This window comes from Salvia hispanica, chromosome 4, assembly GCF_029641045.1.
Source record: "Salvia hispanica isolate PSC_SH4W2 chromosome 4, Shi_PSC_v1, whole genome shotgun sequence".
Classification (NCBI taxonomy): domain Eukaryota; kingdom Viridiplantae; phylum Streptophyta; class Magnoliopsida; order Lamiales; family Lamiaceae; genus Salvia; species Salvia hispanica.
The window spans coordinates 54,109,085-54,132,866 of NC_142695.1; the positions used below are offsets into that span (position 1 = coordinate 54,109,085).

Sequence of the window (23,782 nt, forward strand, 5' to 3'; positions counted from 1 at the left end):
TCTTTCCTAATTTTCTCAAATCTTTCTTCCGATGCAAAGTCTGCATATTGAAGTAATTATAGATGACAATCAATTGTATAGTGAAAATGAGTAATTAATAAGGTGTTTGACTATTTACATTTGATTTAACAAGGTAAAAGTTGTTCAAACACCTTAACAATCTAACAAAGTAATCCATATGGCAAAATATTAGTATTAATTTTATAAACAACTTATAAGTTGTAAAATAAGCCCCAATAAGTTGTAAAACAAATACGCTTTAGGGTAAATTTTATAAGTTCTCAACTCAATCGACATTCTCGTAATCTTATAAGCCATGGTAAATTTACAAAAATAGTTCTACTACGCTTTGTGTTCGAATGCATATACTTTCAGTTCTCTACAACTTTATCTCTATTCTGATTATGATTTTCTCTCTAATCATAATTTTCCAGCTAGCTTGCTTATCAATTATCCAGATATTTTGACAACTTTAAATTTATTGATACATTACTCTCTTAGTACCAACTAAATTGAGTCCAAATCTATGGGAACGGAGATTAAGAAATTATGCCGAAAAATAGAAGAGAGGAATAAAGTAAGAAAGATAAAGAGAGAGAACTGGATGAAAGAACCAGTTTGTTAAGGTCTTCGTCGTAACAAAGAAGTAGTTGAGCACCTGATACGGTCAAAGAATGGAAAGTCTACAGGCAAGGAGAGAGAGAAGTGGTTTGGCCGAGCTCCAACAGCTAGAGGAAATATCGCGTAATCAGGTGAAGTTGTTAGCAAGAATAGCTCCAGCAGTTCAAGTAGTTCGGTTGTTTTCCATTTCCTATTTTTATGTGATTTGATTCTATAATTTGAATTCATAGATGATGGAGTAAGGAAAGCCAAAAGAGAAAAAGTACTCCCTTTGTTCCATAGTAATGGAGGCAAAACTTTTCGGCACGGAGATTAAGAAAAATTGTGTTACGTGAGTTAAGTAAAGGGAGAATAAAGTGGAAAATGAAAAAGGTAGATAGATGAAGATAGAAAAAATTAAGAGAGAGTAAAGTAGGCGTGGAAAAATGTGTTGACTTTTACTAAAAAAGGGAAATGACTCTATTACTATAGAACGGACGGAAATGGAAAAACGCCCCTATTACTATGGAACGGAGGAAGTATTTCTTAAGTGATCATATTTTGGGACGACTTTGTCGTAGGTGCCTCGATTGTGTGCAATAAAGTTCGGAGCTTTTTCTTTCCTCACATTCTGTGTTGTCATAATATTGAGGAGTGGGTTTGTGAGGAGTGTGAATTTAAGCACATCTCGTGCTTAAGTAATTCCAGTAGCCTTGGGCGGATGCGCGCCTAGACGGTTTGGAGAAGGCTACCGAGGATCTTGTGCAAAGCAAGGTCTCGTTAACTGCAGCGGTCGACGAACTAAATGCCCAGTTCCGTCAAAACCGAGGAAACGGTTACAGCTTTAGGGTCGAAACTCGACGCCATATGTTTATCACATTCGTAGCCTATCACTTGATCCATGTGAAACTCTTTTAGCAGAAATACCATGAAATTTGCCACCATTCCCATCGCTGCCAACCTCTTACAAGTTTCATTTCCTACACAGAATTATACTAGTTCATTTCTAATTAAACATTTAAAAAACAATTAAAGGATTGTGTGTATATATAGTCCATAAGAGAGAGAGAGAGAGAGAGAATAAAAGGCATGGCTTTCCAGCCACCGGGCGTTCTCTGCTTTTGAGTTGCCTTAGCTTCATCGCCTCCATTTTCGAGGGGCGGAGATGGAGGCGACTTGGAAGAGAAAAATCTACGCACAAGCCAAGAAGATGAAGAGGGCTTCATTTCTTTCTCCTCTTGTGATGCATGCAGGTTTTACGGCCCTCCAACTCAAGTCTAAACCAGGCCTGAGGACGAAGGATCTTCTTAGAATGCGGCGCCCAATTCGGTGGTTGTGGGTTGCAAGTCGCAGTCGCCCATGCCGACTTTCAATGGCACGGATGCCCTCGCGTGGCTGGCTAGGGCGGAGCAGTACTTCCTAACCTCGGAGACCCCACCGAGAACTGGGTGGGTGTTGCCATGGTGGCTCTGGCAGGCTCGGCCCTACCATGGTACCAGCTAATGCAAAAACGAGTCCCAAACCTATCTTGGACTCGTTTTGCGCGGGAACTGATGAAATGATTCGGGGTTAACGGAACGTTGGATGAGTATGAAGTTTTTGCCGCAGTGCGTCACACCGGATTTCTTACTGACTACTCCCTCCTCCCTCCGTCCCCGATTAGGAGTCATGGTTTGACCGGGCACGGGTTTTAAGAAATGTAAAGAAAAGTTGGTTGAAAAAGTTAGTGGAATGTGGGATCCACCTTTTTATATTGGTTTTATAATAAAATGTGTGTGAAGTGAGTTAGTGGAATGTGGGACCTACTTACCATTTATGGTAAAAATGAAGGGTGACTCTTAATTGGGGACGGACCGAAATGGAAAAATGTGACTCTTAATGGGGGACGGAGGGAGTACGTCGTGGCGTTCGAGGCACACCTAGCGCAGGTACCGGATATCTCTTGTCATCAATACATGGGATTCTTTATGGCGGCCCTTCTGCCCGAGGTTCGTCTCCAAATGAAGGTAGCAAAAATCACTACCTACGAGGATGTGGTAGAACTAGCGCGACATCAATACATGGGATTCTTTATTGGCAACCACTCACTCGCTGGGACCGACACCCGGTCAGTCTCTTGCACTGGCAGCCACGCTGACCGCCCATTCAGCTCGGACATCCTCGAGGGGCCCAGTCTCCCTCCCAATTCTCCTCAACTGCCTCCTCTCAGAAGAAGCAACCACGTTTCCGAAGCATGACCACAAAGGAATATAAGCGACATATGGCGGCAGGTACCTGAAAAGTGGACTGAAATACGGGCCGACTCACAGATGCCCTCCCAAAACTCTCAATGTTTTTATCTGCGGGGACGAAAAGGGAGCCGAGGATGACGCTGAGTTCGACGAACCAGTAGCTACGGAAGAAAAAGTGGAGCTGCAGCTATCTGAATTATCACTAAATAGGCTGGACACATCCGATACCATGAAGCTGTTCGGGGAGGTTGGTTCGCACAAGGTAAAGGTGATGGTAGATAGTGGAGCCAGCCAGTGCTTTATTTCGGAGCAGCTCGCGCAGCAGCTACGGCTGCCAATTACTCCCACTTCACCCTATTTGGTTATATTGGGAGATGGGACTACCTGTCGGGCGGCAGGATTCTGCAGAGAGGTGCCTTTGGTTCTGGAAAAGGAAACGTTTGTGGTGCCTTGCTACGTTTTTCCCCTACGTAACATCGACGTAATCCTAGGGGTCTCGTGGCTCGCTTCCCTTGGCGATATCATGGCTAATTGGCAGGATTCTTCGATGACTTTCTCTGTTGCCGGTCGTTCAGTTTCGATTACAAGCAACCCGACCCTTATGCATCGTGCTTGTTCGACGCAGGATCTCCGGGTCCTGTTGGCAGAGGACTACTGTTGGGTTCTCAGGTCAGTCGAAAAGGAGTCCACGCCTGCACCATTCGGGATTGGCGGAAGATGCACGATTGCAGTTGCTGCAACTCGTGTTGGAATTTCCCTCCATCACTCAGTCAGAAATCGACCTTCCTCCGAGCCGCAGCGTGGACCACCAAATTCCTTTACTGCCAAGTACGGATCCCGTGTCAGTCCGGCCGTATCGTTATAATCACTTGTAGAAAGATGAGATGGAAAAGTTAGTGGCTGAGATGCTTGCTTCGATGGTAGTTCAACCAAGTACCAGTCCCTATTCCAGCCTGATGCTCCTCGTACGCAAGAAACACGGATCATGGCGCATCTGCGTTGATTATAGGGAATTAAATAAACGAACTATCCCGGATAAATACCCCATTCCGGGGATTCAAGAGCAGCAAATTACATGGAGCTCGCTGGTTTAGCAAACTTGACTTGAAAGCAGGATACCATCAAATTCGCGTGGCTTCCACCGACATCCACAAAATGGCATTCCGCACCCATTCGGGCCACTACGAGTTTTTAGAGATGCCTTTCAGCCTCACCAACGCCTTGGCTACATTTCAGAGTTTGATGAGTGATATATTTCGGCCATCTTTGCGAAAGATCGTCCTGGTTTTCTTTGACGACATTCTCATCTATAGCGATTCTTGGGAGGCCCATTTACTCAACCTACGGCAAGTATTTCAGGCTCTACACACTCACTCGCTCATGGTCAACCCCAAGAAGTGTCTTTTGAGTCATACTAGAGTGGAGTATCTTGGCCATATTGTGTTGGAATCATGGATTAAATGTGCCCGGTCAATGGACTTTGACCAAATAATAAAAGTGACGAGACATTTAATTTTTCAAAATTAAATGCTACAGCGTCGGTCTACGTTCCACGTAGAAGATCGTAGTATTTTCACTTTCTTAAATCCGATTCCGGTGAGTGAGAAATAGTAGATTAAAATTAAGTTGGACACGATTAAGCTTTATTTAAGCTTGGAGTTTGAATGTAGGGAGCCAGCAACTAGTGTTAGTTGTCTCACATTGGAAGTGAGAGCCTCTTTAGAGGTGTGTAACTTAAGTGATCTACTCCCTCCGTCCCGGCTAAGATGACACATTGCTTAGCCGGCACGGGTTTTAGGAGTTATTGGTTAAAGTGTTTAATTGGAGAGAGAGAAGGTGGATGTAAGTATTAAAGTAGAGAGATAAAGAAAGATGGATATTTTAATAGGAGTGAGAAAAAGTGGTTGAGTGTATTAATTGGAGAAAGAAAGTTACCAAAAAAGGAAATGTGTCATCTTAGTTGGGACAAACTAAAAAGGAAAACGTGTCATCTTAAGCGGGACGGAGGGAGTAGTACACTTAATAAATTCTAGTGGATCAAGTTGGGTTAAAGAGCCCACACACGGGCACACGCGCACGCCGCCACCTCCGGCCCGCCGTGCCGTGCTGTGCCGAGCCGCGTCGCCTCGCGCCCATGCCCGTGGACTTGGATCTTGGCAATTGGTCTTTGGGTGGTCTTTGGGCTTTGGGCTCTTGAGCCTTGCCAAGATATTACTTTTTGGACCAACGCCTGATCAAGTTGAAGAGTCGCCATGATCAAGTCCAGTGACTTGATCAAGCTGAAGCTGGAGTCAAGTGACTTGATCAAGTTGAAGCTGGCGAAGTCTAGCGATATGATCAAGCTGCAGAGTCCAGTGAACTGATCAAGTTGGAGCTGGCCTAGTAAAGTGGCGTGACCAAGCTGGCACAGTCCAGTGAACTGATCAAGCTGAGTGCAGTCTTGATTAAGTTGATACTCAATTCAGGATGTACATGTCTAGATACATCCGGAATTCAAAATCCATAATATTTTGTAACCCCTAACGGTTACATACTCTCCATGATGACAACCATCAAGGATGGTTGACCCCTGCAAGTGGATTGAGCCTATAAATAGGCTAGTCATTTGTGCATTCTAGTATAGAATAACTACGAGATCTAGAACTCACAAACATTTGCATCATAAGCTCTCTCCCTCTCTGCATTGGTTTTTTCTGTCGAAAGCTCTGTCCTCTCCTCCTTCCAGTTCGCCGGAGTTCTGTTGATTGCGGTGCTGCTTAATCAGAGACGTTAGCCGTTTTATCTTTGGAGACGAAACGCCAATCCGAGAGCACTACCAGGGCGTATCTCGTCTTGCGGAAAGAGGCCTACTCGACTCGGCTATTTCCTAACTTTCACGATTTTTTTTGTTTCGAATTTTAATTTGTCATTTCGTTTCAGTTTTTTCCCATTTCTGTATTCCTTCATTTGGGTTGTATTACGCCCGGCTAGTGTTTATCTCTTGTATTCCCAGAACCTCACCAACAATCGCAAGACGAGATAGTAGCTTGCCTTTGAAGGAATTTGGACCTATAACTGAACCTAAAACTTTTGAAACTTAATACCTTTGCAGGAGATGTCAACCAAATCCAACACAGGCCCTGCCACCGCCACTGCAGCCGCTACTCCATCCACCATGTCGACCACCGCAGCGGTCAGCACGTCGTCGATTCCATCGATGATGGCAACTCCCGGGCTCTATCCATCTTCATCAACAACCCCTTGGGCGTTTGTTAACCCCTTTGGGCTCACTGGTGGATCCACCTCGAGTGGATCAGTTGGTTCCACTTTTAGTGGTTCCATCAGATCCTTTATTGGATCGAGTGCTGGGGCCTTCGGGTCTCACACGAGTGTTGAGGCCTTCGGGTCTCACACGGGTGCTGGTTCCTTCGGCTCCAACACGGGTATTGGCTCCTTCGGGACTAATATGAACATGTCGGGCTCTATGCCCAACATTTAATATTTTCTGGGAGTCCATGTAGTTTCGACAGCTGCCAGTAGATAGTGTTCGATTATAAAATTTTTAACTCGGGTCGGGTTGGGAAAAAACCACAATCCGAGAAAGTTGGTGGTATTAGATGCCAGTTCTAAAGTTGCGGGAAATACTAAACTTTTCTGAAAGTCTATGTTTGTACATGGAATTATTCCTATAATTTATTATAAAAACGTGATATTTTAGTAAAATTGTACTCCAGCGCCTTATATTATTGAAACATAAGGTTGGGTTTTAATACTCCTTCCGTCCCATAAAAATAAGGGCAATGGATATGTCATGGAAGTTAGAAAATATTGCGAGCCCCAGAATTGATGTTGAATTTTGAAAGCTACCCTTGCTTTCCAGCTTTTCAAAGTTGGGAACCTTCATTAAAAGTTTTCTGCCCAAATCTGGGTTTATTTCATGCAAGCTGAACACATGTCTCCGGTTTCAATTATGTGGGCCATGCCTACCCAAATCTTTATGGGCCCTTTACTCTAGAAATAAAATAGAGCAAAGTGAACACGTCCTTAATCCAAATGAATTATTCTCGATGATTGCATGACTACGCTACATTAGATATATCAAATTCAGGATTTATTAGGATGCGTAAAATATTTTATATGTTTTAAAATATAAAATAGTACTTCCTCTACCTCATTAAAAATAAAATATTTTCCTTTTCAAATCATCTTATTAAAAATTAAACGTTTTCTAAAATAAAAAAAATTGTATCTTTAGTCTCTTATTTTACTCCCTCTCTTCATTAACTCAAACAACAACACTACATAAAAAATCTTATACAGATTCTCAAATGTTTCATATTTAATGAGTTAGAGAGAGTATATAAGTTTTTAGTGATTGTTTTGAAGTATTTTCTTTTGCTATTTTTTTCCTAATTTTATACTCCCTCTGTCCCACTCAAGATGGCCACATTCTTGAGTGGCATGAGATTTTGGGAAGTGTTGTTAGGTGTAATAAAATAGAGAGAAAAAAGGTAGTTAAATATTTTAATGAGAGAAAAAAGAGGAGGTTATTTCTAAAATTGGAAAGTAACCATCTTGATTGGGACAAACAAAAAAGGAAAGATGGTCATCTTGAATGGGACGGAGGATGTATATTCTATTAAAATAAATTGTATAATATAAATAATTATTATCTCAATATAAAATAGTAAATAAGTTTTTATGATTCCTATAAAAAAAATAACAAATACTTACATCACATATTCAAAAATTAAAATTTTTGCAATAATCATTTTCACTTTAAATTCAATATATACTTATATAATTGAAAATTTTACATAATTTTTAAAAAGTATTGACTATAATTTAATTATTTAAATATTTTTTAGTGTAAATAAACGATTGTATATCTACTCAATAGCTTAATATGCAACTAAAAATTAAATTATAGCATATTATCCGTCCACGATTAATTGATCTTTTTTGACTTGACGCAGGTTTTAAGAAATATAGTAAAAAGTGGATTGAAAAAGTTGGTGGAATGTGAGTCCTATTTTTATATATTACTACATTCGTCCCCCAAATTTTGACACACTTTGACTCGGCACGAGTTTTAAGAAATGTAATGAAAAGTGAGTGGAAAAAGTTGGTGGAATGTGGGTCCTACTTTTAAAGTATTAGTTTTATAATAAAATGTGAGTAGGAATGAGTTAGTGGAATATGAGGTCCATTACCAAAAATGACAAAAAGTGAAGTGTGTCAAAATTTAGGGGACGGACCGAAATAGTAAACTGTGTCAAAATTTGGGGGACGGATGTAGTAGTTTTATAATAAAATATGAGTACGGTAAGTTAGTGGAATATGATGCTTATTGTTAAAAATAGTAAAAAAAATAAGGGTGTCAATTAGTTGTGTACCAACGAAAAAAGGAAGTTAGGCGTCAATTAATCTTAAACGGGGAACACTATATACACCCAAAAAACAAGGAAAATTCATACCCAAAAAAAGTACTAATAACTGTTGTACTAATGTAGGAGTATTGATTTAGTCGGTACATATAAGATATGTTATTATATTATGTGTATATATAAATATGTAATATACTCCCTCCGTCCCCAATTAAGAGTCACACTTTTCCATTTCGGTCCGTCCCCAATTAAGAGTCACACTTCATTTTTACCATAAATGGTAGTAGGTCCCACATTCCACTAACTCACTTCACTCACATTTTATTATAAAAACAATATAAAAAAGTGGGCCCCACATTCCACTAACTTTTTCAACCAACTTTTCTTTACATTTCTTAAAACTCGTGCCCGGTCAAACTGTGACTGCTAATGGGGGACGGGGGGAGTAATGTATAGTACTCCTAATTTTCATAAAAGAAAGAGAAAATTATACCCATAAAAAATACTAACAAGGGTTGTATGTATATTTTTAATTATCGGTATATGTAATGTTATTTTATTACATTGTGTATATATAAATATGCAATATTGTATAGAAGTAGTTTCCATACCTAAGATTGAGTAATTTTCTATAACAGTGCTAGAATGTAATTTTTCTAAATTAGTGTATGTCTAGTTGGACGTTGGGTCCTTCATATTTTCATATGTCAAAAATAATTGGTAGGATATACCATCTCATCATGCCTATGTAATGTAAGATGGTTTATTGAAATTTTTCTCTCTTTCTGCCCTTTGCTTAGGATAATTAATGAAAAATCATAACTAAAATATCTAAATGATAATTACAAACCCCGTTTGTATATGGTCTCCATCAATTGGTTTGTACATTTAAGAAGTAATTTTCTAATATTAATCCTACGAAATAGCTAGTTCCAATGTTGGGTAATGTACAATATACTTGGGTAATGTACAATATACAAGTGTTGGAGTTCCAATGTTGAAGTTTCAAGGTAGTGTTGGGTAAAATAACTCAAATAACTTCTTGAGACTGTTGGAATTACTAACGTTCTATTCTTGGAAGTATATTGTACATTACCCAACACTTATTGAAACTTCAACATTGGAACTCCAACACTTGTAATTCCAATAGTCTCAAGAAGTTATTTGAGTTATTTTCCTTTTCGATAAAAATTACATCTAATCTCAATTAGTTTCTCTCTCTCCTGCTTTCCTCTTTCCTACCTTACCTTTTGTTGTCACTTTATTTTATCTTCATTTACCTTATTAAAAATAACTTTTTTAAATCTCGTAATGGAAAAAAATATGTTTGTGACATGGGACGAGGGAGTAATTAATTTTTGACATTTTGGTTCATTTACCAAAATTAGTCCATTGTAATTTTCAAAAACATTTTAACCATGCATTACGGGAGCGGATCCCATAATGTGGAGGAAACACAGCAGGGGCTGTTGTGCCACCAAACGGTGTCGTTTTCACTCAATTTTAACAAACTCATTTCTATCCAAATAGCTTTAACTCACCCCATTCCATTGTAACCATTATTTTACTAGTTTATTACGCTGAACAATATTTGACTATTAAACAATTATTAATTAGGAGTATTGAACTACTCATTATAATTTACGGATTATTTATCATACTAATTAAAATTTCACAAATTTATATTATGTGACATGCTTATTTCAGTAATATTTCAATAGGGAGTTATCAATTGTAATTAACAATCCATTTTAACTAAAACTCTTTTAACTCCCTCCGTCCAATAATAACAGTTACATTTTGTCATTTTCATTTTGTCATTTTCATTCGTTCCACAATAAGAGTTATATTTAATTTTTTTTCATTATTATAAATGGTAAATATGTCTTACATTCCACTAACCAACTTCACTCATATTTTATTATAAACCAATATAAAAAAAAATGAGCATCTTATTCTAATAATTTTTCTAACTGACTATTCGTTACATTTCTTAAAATTAATGCTAACACCAAATATAATTCAGTTGTAGGATGGAGAGAATATTATATATTCCTATAAAACTCTCTCCGGCACATATTACTCACACTTTTCTATTTCGGTTTGTCCTAAACTACTTGTACCATGTGACAGATGGAGTATATAATAAAGATTAACACATTTAATATAAAATTATTTGCTGAATTTGATAAAGTTTTAGTTAAAATTATCAAAAAAATAATACTTAAATAATACTGAATATAAATTTGTGAAATTTTAATTAGTATGATAAATAATCCGTAAATTATAATGAGTATTTCAATACTCCTAATTAATCATTGTTTAATAGTCAAATATTGTTCAACGTAATAAACAAGTAAAATAATGATTACAATGGAATGGGGTGAGCTAAAGCTATTTGGATAGAAGTGAGTTTGTTAAAAGTGAGTGAAAACGGCGCCGTTTGGTGGCACAGCAGCCCATGCTGTGTTTCCTCCACAGCAGGGGATCCGCTCCCATGCATTACACTATCAATAATTTGAGTCTCATTATCAATTAGCATGACATTAGATACTTTTTTTCTTTTTATGTTCTTCCAGATTAATTTCACATTACAAAGTGTCTGTTTTTAAAAGATGGAGGGCGTAACATAAAACTGACCTGGAATATTTCCATGCTGAAATGCTTTGTTTTTGAGTAGTTCCAAAGCAGCATCCAAATGTAAGAGCCCATGTTTCACTGTCAATCCAATCTCTGCAACCTTTTGTTCCCGTGTTGTCACCAATATTTTGCTCTGCAGATTTTGGACAATGAATGGATGCTTCAACTCCTCCCAATGAGAAAGTTCCCAAAGATCATCCAACACAATGAGACATCGCTTCTCTCTTTGTATATCACATAGTCTATCATATACTGAATTGCTCAGATTTGGAACCTCCGCCCTTACTACTCGTGGCTCATTGTTCAGGACTGAAACACCTTTCTTCTTCTGTGGATTTTCTAGCTGCCTTAGAACTTCCTTCCAAACTGATTGACTATCGCATTGCTGAGTAATGCAAACCCACGCCGACAGATCAAAGTCGGTCGTCTCGTTGTAGAGCTTCTTGGCAATTGTGGTCTTGCCTGACCCTCCCATTCCCCACACTGATATAATTCGATCCTCCGTGTCTTTCCCTAGGTGATGAACAAGCTGCTTCAGCTCATCCTCCATGCCTACGAAGCAATCTCCCATCTCCAAATTGGGGTAAGTCTTCCTTGACATGTTGTTTCCACCCGAGCTTCCCCCCTCTCCATTTGGATTAGTGCGTATTATGCCACTTTTTTGCATAGCTTTGCTTATCCTCTCCAGGTGTGACGTAATTTGTGAAATCTCGGAGCCTAATTGGTGGAGTGAGTAGCAATCTTCCAAAATGCAGGAATATTTGCGGACGAACTGTCTGAGGCCTCTTCTCCTGGAATAAATTTGATAAGCTGCATGTCTTTCAATGACAGCTTCGGATCTGAAGACGAGATCTCTGATCTGCGAGATCCAATTGAAGATGGTTCTGCTTTCATGTCGTCTTTTATCAGCGTCTTCGAGTAAACACTTCATCTCTATGAGCTGCCTCTCGAGCTCCTTGACTTGGTTGCCTACACCAGCTAAAAACCTTCCCTCTTCCAATAGTAAATCACGGATAGTTTCGAGAGCAATTGACACCACTGCTTCTGCCATTGCAACAATTCCAAGCTTTGATTGTTTAGTGAATACTCAGATGTGACGAAAGGGTTACGAAAGTAGGAATGCAAGAATCAAGAGAGGATATATAGATTAAGAACTTGTGATGAACAACAAAGTATACGCACAAAGAAAGGGGGAAGAAACAAGTATAGACTCAAAATGGTCATGTTACGTATTTCATGAGTAGTAAAATAATCTCACTTTTATTCCTTTCTTATGCAGTACTTTATTTCTTGAGCAGTATAATAATCTCACTTTATTCCTTACTTATGTTTATTTTCTATGCATTGAAATATTCTCACTTTATTCTTTTCTTTCGTGAGCAGTAAACATTCTGACTTTATTCTTTTCTGATGTTTAACATTCTGACTTTAATTTATTTCAAGTAAATGTTTAGGGCATCCACAACTTCGACCCGGGTTCAGGCTCCAAGTCCCCTCCACGTCATCGTTCCCCTAAATTTTAGTCCCAAGCCACAACTCCTTTTACCATGCAGGCCCCATCCAAGCCCCAACTATTAAATTGCACTATTCACAACTCTGATAAGACTCGTTTTATGCATAGTTTAAGGTGGTTAATATACTATTTTAGGGGATATAACACAAGAAAAATTGGAGTTTTAGTGTACAGGTTGAAGAATCGACCAAGTGGTAGATGCATGAGTCTTGATCAAGTGGAAATAGAAGAGAAAATGGCCCAGAAGTGGTACAAGCTGATCAAGAGAGCGAAAGTGATGTGACCATGCCAAGCAGCCGTGCAACTTGATCAAGAGATCCGATTAAGATGGAGTTGCGAAAGGATGAGTCATATGAGAGAGAAAGATGAGTTGTCTTCTTCTACAAGGTTATTAATGTCAAATCATGAAGACCTTGCCCTAGGGATTGGAGCTGAAGTCGTCCTATAAATAGAGGTGGAACCGAGAAGAAATTCATCATTGATCATCGAGCCTAAAATCTCGACATACACCCAGTTCCAATTTCTACACCAAAGAGAAGCAGCAGCCATGGGGAAAGGAGGTTAGATAGCAGCGAGGACCAGACTTCTACCGGAAGGATACTCTCGTCTTCCTCACTTGGACGAGAGAGCTTAGTTTAGAAGAAAGCTACTGTCGTTCGTGTGTTCTTAAGCTCCGCGGAGCAGCTACAATCATTTTAATTCTGTTTTGTTATGTTTTCGAGATACAAGTCCTAACTGCGATTAAGAACTACGTAAATGTACAACTAATTCACATTTTTTTATTTTTCCATTTTGTTGATTATCAACTAGTAGACATGTTCTTCTTTTCCATTTTGCTATAGGCGGTTACAGCTCTTATTTTTCTAGATGAACATGATTAGAGTTGGAGAATTATGTTTTTCACAACGGCTGTATATTTCTTCTCAAAATACTTCAAACAAATGGAAGAAAGTCAGAAACTCCATACATGAAATTCTCCAATTGGAAATGAAAATTAAATCTGGAAATCTTCTACAACCAAGTCTTTAAATTTCCTTTAAAAAGAGACAATTTTTTTTCTAGCGGAAGCATCCACATAACTCAGCTACAGAACATAGAATGGTAGTATTGATAGTGAAATTATAGAAATACACACAAAACAGAGGAAAATACAAGTTACTCCTATACAAGTTACTCCTATTCAAGTATTACTCCCTCCATATCTTAAAATTAAGTCGTCGCTAGATTCAATAAAAATATTGAAAGAATGTAGTAACTAGAGCCTGCATAGCTTCATAAATTGGTCAGGTAGTTGAACTATAATCTAAAACTCATGCATGTCTTTTAGTATTGCATTAGGCTTTGCTTTGACTGCAGGTTAGATTATAGGACATATTAAAAATAACTTAATAAAACTAAATTGATGTCCTAAATCCAATGGTCCTTAACTAAGCAAAGAATAATACACATGCGAAAGGAAACACCAATAGCACTTGACTTAGGTAAAGAAAGGTAATAAGATAAAAAAAAAAATTAGTGACAAATATCTTATTATTTCAGATTGTGAATAGCACTTGTTATTTAGTAATTTACAACCGTATTCTCAAATTGTGAATTTAGTTGACAACTAAATGAACACAACTAATTATTTCAGCTTTATCTGAGGAATTTAGTCACTTTATAGAACAATGAAACAGCAAGCGATTCATCACTCAAGTGCAATTGCAAAATCCAATTTATCCTTATACAAAGAGATTCAATCAAATATCTTATAAAAGTATAAAATATTATTTCCATGTATAATTGTACAATGATCCTAGCTACTATAATGGATCGACTTTAAACAATAATTGATCGTGCAATTCAATACAAACCAAATATAACGCAAACACGTACAAATATACAATAATTCATTTTCAACATTTGAGTTATTGCAAACCATCTATTTCAATTCAAACACAACATCATTTCAAATATAACTATGTTATTACCCACACTTATACACAAACACATAGTAACTAGGAATGATTTCCCGGCCAGAGAAAAGAGTACAAAAAGGAACACTCAGAGAAATACAACGTAACAACGTAACTGAAGCAAGAAGGGGAAGAAATTTAACCTGCAAAAAAAGAAAAATAAAATAAAATACAAAGAGATACAATCTTACAAAGAGTTATAGAGTCATAAAAACCTTACCAAGGAATGTACCCTTTGGAGAAAGGTAGTTATTCACCTGTAAATCACCAATGACATGATTAGAGCTTATGATTTTATTTTGCCAAAATTGAATAAAGAAAAATGTGAGAAATGAGATACCTGGTGAAGACTATAACTTGATGATAATTGAAGGGACATGGCGGACCATCAGTAAATCCTGTCCTGCTGGCGATAACCTTTCTCTCAATTTCGGTATTCGTTTAATTACGAGAGTCTGAAGGGTAGAAAGGACAGTCAATCCCTGTGGAACCATCTCCAGACAAGAACAATCTGCGATTGTTAATTTAGAGAGAAGGGGCATGGCTCCTGACTCCACTCTCCACTCCCTCAACTTTGGTAAACCTCTTAATACTAGCTTCTTGAGGCGAGGAAAACTGTTTGCTGGACACCTCATCTCCTCCCCAACAAATGATTCCTTATATAATCGCAATATTATCAAGCAAAGAAGCTTTCCCAGTATCCCCATTGGATCATCCTCAAACTCGGATCCAACCAGATTCAAACACATAATTTTCGAGCTCAACAAATCATTCCCGCACTTTGTTAGCGCCTTCCCTAACTTAGTCCTAATTATCAATTCATAAAGATTGGGACATGTCAAAGCCTTCTCCAGCATTCGCTCACTTGTTAAGTCGCAACTTTCTTGAATGGTTACTCGAAAATCTTGTATCTTGTTCAAGTTCATAATGTCATTCATGATAGCTGACAAGCTTTCATTATCGTATATTGTTGCTATAAAAAATCGGAGATTCTTCATTCTGTCCATACATTTAAGGTCATGGCATCTACTATCAAAGAATGCTAGAGTTTCCAACTCATATACTCCCTCATCCAATCTTAGTCGATAATCTCTAATGTTTTCATTTGTATACATAGGAAGAAACAAGTGTTTTAATCGCAACATCTCCTTAAAAACATATGGAACTTCAACATTCTTTGAATACCTCAAATCAAGGGTATCCATATATACCAAATTCTTCATGGAAGAGGGTAGCTTATCAAGTTCACATTCTTGTAAACGCAAACATCTAAGGTGAACAAGTTTAGTGATTCCTCTCGGTAACTTTCCTCCTGCAAATTTGAATCTAAACAAAAATAGATCTCTCAGCAATTTGAATTTCTGAAAATCAACTATACTTTGTGGGGGGAACTCAACAACATTCGATTCCATGATATTGGATAATCGAACAGACCTTATATGCTCGCTAGTATCTTCTCCACGAGCGATTATAAGCTCGTGCTCGACTTCACTTCTGAAACGGATAGCTAAATGTTGTATTTTCATATCCGACGAAGCTTCCCGTAGTAAGGTACTAAGTTTCCCACCTTTATACTCCAAACTCTGCACACCAACATGCTCCCTTTTGCCCAATTTCAAACATAGTTCTCTTACTACATCATGAAGTTTGCATGTACCATATTTTGTAATATTTCCGACGTCATAATCCAGATTAATTTCAACCTGAACAATGGACCTGGAGGCTAACTCACTTAAGTACAGCTCAGCGATATCCATTAAAGTGTCCTCCTTGTCTCCAATATTCTCATATGAAATCATGCCTTGTGCTATCCACATGCTATATAGATTAAAAGCATCCATGGTTTCATCCTCATACAATATACCCATATAGAGAAAGCAAGGCTTCAAATAATAGGGTAGACTTTCATAGCTTAAATTTAGCACTCCATCGATCTGCTTTTCATCTCCATATATGGCTTCTCTGATATCCTCCTTTACTAATTCCCACTCAACAATTGAATTTTTCTCTCTCAAAACCCCTCCGAGTAAAGAAATTGCCAATGGCAAATAACCACATTTTTCTACCATTTCTTTCCCAATTTTTTCAAATCTTTCTTCCAATGCAAAGTCTGCATATATTGATGTAATAATAAATAAATGATGATCAATTGAATAGTACTCCCTCCGTCCCCGAATACTTGACACGGTTTGACCCGGCACGGGTTTTAAGAAATTTAATAGAAAGTGTGTTGAAAAAGTTGGTGGGATGTAGGTCCTACTTTTAAAGTATTAGTTTTATTATAAATGTGAGTAGGAATGAGTTAGTGGAATATGGGGTCCACTACCAAAAATGGAAAAAGTGAACTGTGTCAAGTATTCGGGGACGGACTGAAATGGCAAACTGTGTCAAGTATTCGGGGACGGAGGGAGTACAATTGACTAAGAAAGTGTTATTATAATTGTTTTTCCTAGAACTTAAAAATTCTTTCAAAGTACTTGGAAAAATAAGCTTATAATCAAACTATTACTCTATAATAAAATAAGCTTCAGTAGCTTATGAGCACTTCAAAACTAATTTTATCATCTCAATTTATTTTTTAACAATTTATAAGCAGTGGTAAAATTACAAAAATAGTTCTAGTGTGCTGTGTATTCGAATATTTACTTCTGATTTCATTTCTTTATAGTTTTATCTCTATTATGACTCTAATTATTTCGCTTGCTTATAAGCTCAATTATTGAGATATTTTTGATAATTTCAAATCTATTGATATTAGGTATATTGGCCCCTAATATCATGGAACTTTCAAAAATTTGGATTTTTTCCACGAACTTTTAATTTGGTAAATAATATCAAGAACTTTACCCGAGTTTGTTAATTCTCACAGGCGAAAAAATTACGGAAAATATTATCATGATACTGATTTTTTTTCTGAATTGCTCGAGAAAAACTTCGAGAGCTTCAAGTTCTTCAATATTTGAGGATAGTTTTTTCTTGAAGTACTCCCTCCAATATTGTTCTTCAATCCATTAATATAGCCGGAATTTTTTCACCAGTGGAAAATAACAAACTCGGAAAAAGTTTGTGATATTATTTGCCAAATTAAAATTCGTGGGAAAAACTCAAATTTTTGAAAATTCCATGATATTAGGGGCCTATTACTGGATTGATCGGTTTGTCTAAATATCTTTGTTTAATTCGGTCGTGAATAAATTATAAAAAATGAATTAGATAGTATTTAATGTATCCATAGTTTCATTGCTACCCTTAGGCATGTTTGGTTGACGAGAAAGTAAAATTGGCAAGGAAAATGAATCCCGGGAATATGATTCTTAATAACTTTATTTTCTTGTGTTTGGAAAATATCAAGATTTTAAATTTTGATTTAAACAACAAACTAAAAGTATACTCCTTCCGTCCCAAGTTACTTGAGTCACATTCCTTTTTAGGATGTTCCAAGTTACTTGAGCCATTTTTCTTTTTGGCTAAAAACAAATTATATTGTTATATTTATTATTACGATGGATAGTTTAAATTATATATAATATTATATAATAATAAAACTGTATTTATAGTTATATAGAGTATTATAGTATTATAATCATGAATGATTATAATAATAAATATTATTATTATTATTATTATATTTACGGATAAGATAATTAAATAAATTTTATAATTAAAATTTACTACGATTTTATTGATTAGTTATTAATTTATAAAATAATAGTAATATTTTTTTTATTATATAATTTATATTATACAATTAATATTTAAGTATTTAATAAATTATTAATCTTTATTATGATAATAACAATTAATATAGTTATAACTACGATAATTTTAATTATAGTTATTTATTATAAAGAAATTAAGTATATTTTATAATGTTAAATTATTTTTAAAATATTTTAATTGATAATAATAATAATAATAATAATAATAATAATAATAATAATAATAATAATAATAATATATTGCATTAAATATGTAAGAATCCTTAAAATGGGAAAAAGAATACCTAAGAAAGGGTAGGATTCTATATATTGCATTAAATAAGTAAGAATCCTTAAAATGGGAAAAAGAATACTTAAGAAAAGTTAGGATTCTGAATTCTAGAAGCTTGTACTAACTTTCCTTGTTCTTGAGATTTTGATTGCTTTCTCAGTTTGATTAAAAACTAAAACAAACACAAAAATTTAAAATTTAAGGAATCAGATCAGTTTCTCAGACAGAATCCAGGCAACCAGCCATTGCCTTAGGGATCAATCGGTTTGTTTGAGTACCCTTATGTTTATCTGAGCAAATATATACTCCCTCCGTCCCGACTAAGATGACACATTGCTTAGCCGGCACAGGATTTTAGGAGTTATTTGTTAAAGTGTTTAATTGGAGAGAGAAAATGTGGGTGTAAGTATTAAAGTAGAGAGATAAAGAAAGATGAATATTTTAATAGGAGTGAGAAAAAGTAATTGAGTGTATTAATTGGAGTGAGAAAGTTTCCAAAAAAGGAAATGTGTCATCTTAGTTGGGACAAACTAAAAATGAAAACGTGTCATCTTAAGCGGGATGGAGGGAGTAGTATTCATTAAAAACTGCTTAGAAACTACATTGGGGGATTGATCAGATATGTATTGTAAGTTAGAGAATCTTAGTTTGGGAAAAAACAATGCAGAGAGAATTGATCAAATGTGTATTGTAATTAGTACATGATAAAAAAACAAATAGTATAATTTCTTTTATAATTAATTAAAACAACTAATTATACTATAATTATGAAAATTATTTAAGTATTATATTATCATCTAAAATTTAAATAATATTTATTTATTTTAGTTAATTTTATACTTATTTTATTAGTTAGCAAGTAAAATATAATAACATATAGTGCAACTTATTACTATAAAATTTAAATATGATAAGGGTAATTTTGAAAGATATATCTTTGACTAATTACTTATTTTTTATGCAAAAAAAATACATGTATGTCTTCGAGTAATTTTGAAAGATATACTTCGAGTAATTCATTTCATTTTGCATGGTATACATTCATTTAACTTATTATTAAATATTTGATTATTTTGTATTGTATATTTTTAATTTTGGTATTAGTTTCAAATGAATTTTTTTTTATTTTAAGTTATCATTATTTGCGAATTTTAAGTGAATCACAATCAACTTATAGAATTGTCAAATAGAGATTTATTGTAACTAATTAGTTAATTAAAGAAATATTAGGAGTATTGCATAATTATAAGGATAGCAAATCTCATTCACCTTAATTAGAAGATATAAACGATTATAAAGACAAGAATTTATATATACAAAATAAAAGTTTAATAAGAAGTGAAATGGGTAATAATGTAAAAATATCATTTTCAAAGAAAAAGGGGCATGCGATATGGGACGGAGAGAGTAATAATTAAGTACTCCTACATTTATTAGACTTGGGATCTATCGGATATAAGCAGTGATGTAATCAGGCATTTAAATAATTTAGTGCTGAGTTATAAAAAATATTAAAATATTCAACCTTTTTACGTTAAAAATATGAAACAGAGTAGTAACATTTTCTTGCGTGGGGTTATATCCCAAAACTCACAAAAATAAATGCGCAAAAATGCGATTAGTAAATATACTTACTAGACAATTTATTATTGAAACATAGGATTTTTTAAGAGCAACATTTTCTCATGTGGAACCATATTCCAAAACTCACAACGTACAACCACGACTTCAACTTGTAATTTATAGAAACAGGAATTTTTATAGTAAAATCGTACTCCTGCGTCTTATATTATTGAAATAAATGATTGGACTTTAATATAACAAATAAAAGAAAATACCCAGTTGATATAACCTTGGTCAGTGAGACTACCCAGAAGTAGTAGTAAAAATAAATAAATAAAAACCCAAATAATAAGCCCACTAGAGTTAGAGAAAAAGCATTGATCCTATGAAAACCGGAAGAGATCAATTATTACTCCCTCTGTCCCATTAGAAATGAAACGTTTTTCTTTTTAGTTTGTCCCATTAAAAATGAAACGTTTCCTAAAATGGAAACATCTCTATTTCTACTATTTCATCTCTCTTACTTTACTCTCTCCTCATTTACTAACAAAACAACACTACATAAAAATCTGTGCCAATTTTCAAATATTGCATATTTAATGGGACGGAGGGAGTTCATTATATATTATTTCCTAATACAATATTATAAAGTGGACACATAATAATCATAAACATTTTCGTAATAATTTTTTTAGAAATGCAAATTAACTAATGCAATTACATTTCTTGTGAAGAGTTCACACAATTATTTAAATTAAAAATAATAAAGAGAGGAAATACTTAAAAATAATAAAGAGAGGAAATACTAGAGAGGAGTCAGAGGAGAGGGGTTGGATTGAAAATGGATTTTCTCAATTAGGGCTGACAATTTTTGGCACGACATAATATTCCGACACGAATTCGAACGAAATTAATGGGTTTAGGTCAAAGTTTATTGGGTTCGTGTCCTTATCGGGTCGACCCATTAAGGACACGAAAATTTCATGTCGTGTTCGTGTTACCCGTTAAGAAATAATATTATAATATTACTACCTCCATCCACCAAAATTTGTCCCACTTTGACCCGGCACCGGTTTTAAGAAATGTAATGGAAAGTGAGTTGAAAAAGTTAGTGGATTGTGGGTCCTACTTTTATATATTAGTTTTATAATAAAATGTGAGTAGGAATGAGTTAGTGGAAGATAGGGTCCACTACCAAAAATGATAAAAGTGAAATGGGACAAATTTTGGGGGACGGACGGAAATGAAAAAATGAGACAAATTTTGGTGGACGGAGGTAGTATTATTTTTTAGTATTCTAAAAATGGTACTCCCTCCGTCCCAGAGTATTAGACTCGCTTCTTTTGGGCACAGGATTTTAGGAGGTGATATTTAAATAGTTAAAGTGGAGAGAGTAAAGTATGAGAGAGGGAAAAAGTAGGGGAGAGAAGAGAGAAAAAAGTAGGTAGAGAATAAAATAAGATAGATGCTTTTTGCTAAAAAAGGAAATGAGTCTAATATGTTGGGACATCCCAAAAAGGAAAGTTGGTCTAATACTCTGGGACGGAGGGAGTACTTTTTTTGTTGGATTTCGTTGGATTTTGCTGTTATGAATCAATTGATGTTATTGTTCATCAGATCATATTGTGTAATCAGATTTTATGTTTTTAATTAGACTCTTAATGATCAGATTTAAGATTTTGCAACTTTTGTAAATAAAAAGCAGTTGTTATCAAATTCTAACTGTGTTATCAGGTCGTGTTGTATAGTATCAGGTTGACCCAAGGTGGTTCATGTTTGGTCCGTGCCGTGCTCGGGTCTAAGGGTAGCAGGTAGGGTTTGGGTTTGGAGTTTTCTTAACAGGTCGTGTTCGTGTTCGTGTTGAGTTGTTAACGACCCAACACGCACGATTGGTCACCCATACTCTAAAAAATATGAGATCCACTAATCCACATTTGTCCTTGGTGTATTAGGAATGCACTATATAATGTAGTTGTAGTAAGTGATCCATTCCGCTGAAAAATATCTCGACAATCTAAATTACTTGAGTCGTGCCTATTTTGGATTGTCTCAAGTTATTACTTGAGTTATTTTCCTTTTTGGTAAGACATTTAATATTCTCTCTAATACTTTACTCTTTTCTATTTTCTCTTTTACTTTTTTGCTGCTTTATTTTATTTTTATTAAACTCGCTAAATATAACTTTCTTAAATTCTGTAAAAAAAAAATGCCTCACTAACATAGGATAAGGGAGTAGTTCATTTTTGGTATTTTGGTTTATCCATCAAAACTAGTCCACTTTTAGTTGCAAAAACTTTTTTTAATCATGCATTACACTAATAGTAATGATTTGAGGCTCATTGTCGACATTAGATACTTTTTTTCTTTTTCTCTTCTTCTAGATCAATTTAGCTTTAGAAAGTGTCTATTTCTAGAAGACGGAGGGAGTAATATAAAACTGACCTGGAATGTTTCCATGCTGAAAGGCTTTGTATTTGAGTAGTTCCAAAGCAGCATTCATATCTAAGAGCCCATGTTCGACTGCCAATCCAATTTTTGCAACATTTTGTTTTCGTGTTGTCACCAATATTTTGCTCTGCAAATCTTGGACAATGAATGGATGCTTCAACTCATCCCAATGATCAAGCTCCCAAAGATCATCCAAAACAATGAGACATCGCTTCTCTTTTTGTATCTCACACAGTCTCTCAATCAACTCTGAGTTGCTCAGACTTGGAACCTCCGCCCTTATTTGTGGCTCATGGCTCAGACTTGAAACACTCCTCTTCTTTTCAAGCTGCCTCAGAACATCCTCCCACACAGATCGACTCTCGCATTGCTGAGTAATGCAAACCCACGCCGACAGATCAAAGTCGGTCGTCTCGTTGTAGAGCTTCTTGGCAATTGCGGTCTTGCCTGACCCTCCCATTCCCCACACTGAAATAATTCGACGCTCTGTATCTTTCCCTAGGTGATCAACAAGATGCTTTAGCTCTTTCTCCATGCCTAGGAAGCAATCTCCCATCTCCAAATTGGGGAAAGTCTTCCTTGACATGTTGTTTCCACCCGAGCTCCCCCCTTCTCCGTTTGGATTGATGATTATGCTTCTTTTTATGCCGTTTTCTTGCATATCCTTGCTTATCCTCTCGAGATTTGATGTAATTTGTGAAATCTCGGAGCCTAATTGGTGGAGTGAGTAGCAATCTTCCAAAATGCAGGAATATTTGCGGACGAACTGTCTGAGGCCTCTTCTCCTTGAAGAAACCTGATATGCTGCGTGTCTTTCAATGGCAGCTTCGGATCTGAAGACGAGATCTTTGATCTCCGAGATCCAATTGGAGATGGTACTGCTTTCATGTCGTCTTTTATCTGCGTCTTCGAGGAAACACTTCATCTCTATGAGCTGCCTCTCGAGCTTCTTGACTTGGTTGCCCACACCAGCTAAAAACCTTCCCTCTTCCAACAGCAAATCACGGATAGTTTCTAGAGCAATTGACACCACTGCTTCTGCCATTGCAACAATTCCAAGCTTTGATTGTTTCGTCAACGGTGCTCAGATGTGAAAAAAGGAATGAAAGAAGCATGTTAAGAGAAGACTGTTTAAACATACTAGTACTCGCTTGCATTGGTTAGTTGAAACTACTGAAACTGAAAGAGACATGATTTCCAGCTACCATTGCCACAGATTAAACATACAAAATTAATTAGCATGTCATTATTGGCTTGCTCAATTTGTCTACTAGTAGACATATTGGTTAGTTGAAACTACTGAAACTGAAAGTGACATGATTTCCAGCTACCATTGCCACAGATTAAACATACAAAATTAATTAGCATGTCATTATTGGCTTGCTCAATTTGTCTACTAGTAGACATAATGGTTAGTTGAAACTGAAAGTGACATGATTTCCAGCTACCATTGCCACAGATTAAACATACAAAATT

At 35.9% G+C, this 23,782-nt stretch overlaps 2 protein-coding genes across 2 annotated transcripts; both read right to left on the reverse strand.

Annotated features, from left to right (window-relative positions):
• Positions 1-10,698: 10,698 nt before the first annotated feature.
• On the reverse strand, positions 10,699-11,888 carry LOC148929441 (putative disease resistance protein At1g50180). Its single transcript, XM_089056368.1, has one exon. The coding sequence runs from the start codon at positions 11,886-11,888 to the stop codon at positions 10,806-10,808; it is 1,083 nt and encodes a 360-aa protein (XP_088912494.1). The 3' UTR covers positions 10,699-10,805.
• A 2,291-nt stretch (positions 11,889-14,179) lies between these two features.
• On the reverse strand, positions 14,180-23,645 carry LOC125193751 (putative disease resistance protein At1g50180). The gene is made up of 4 exons (XM_089057172.1): positions 22,301-23,645; positions 14,646-16,415; positions 14,526-14,562; positions 14,180-14,448 (listed from the first exon to the last, which is right to left on the reverse strand). Exons 1-2 carry the CDS (start codon positions 23,349-23,351, stop codon positions 14,656-14,658), a joined length of 2,811 nt encoding a protein of 936 aa, XP_088913298.1. The 5' UTR covers positions 23,352-23,645; the 3' UTR covers positions 14,180-14,448; positions 14,526-14,562; positions 14,646-14,655.
• Between the last annotated feature and the right edge of the window lie 137 nt (positions 23,646-23,782).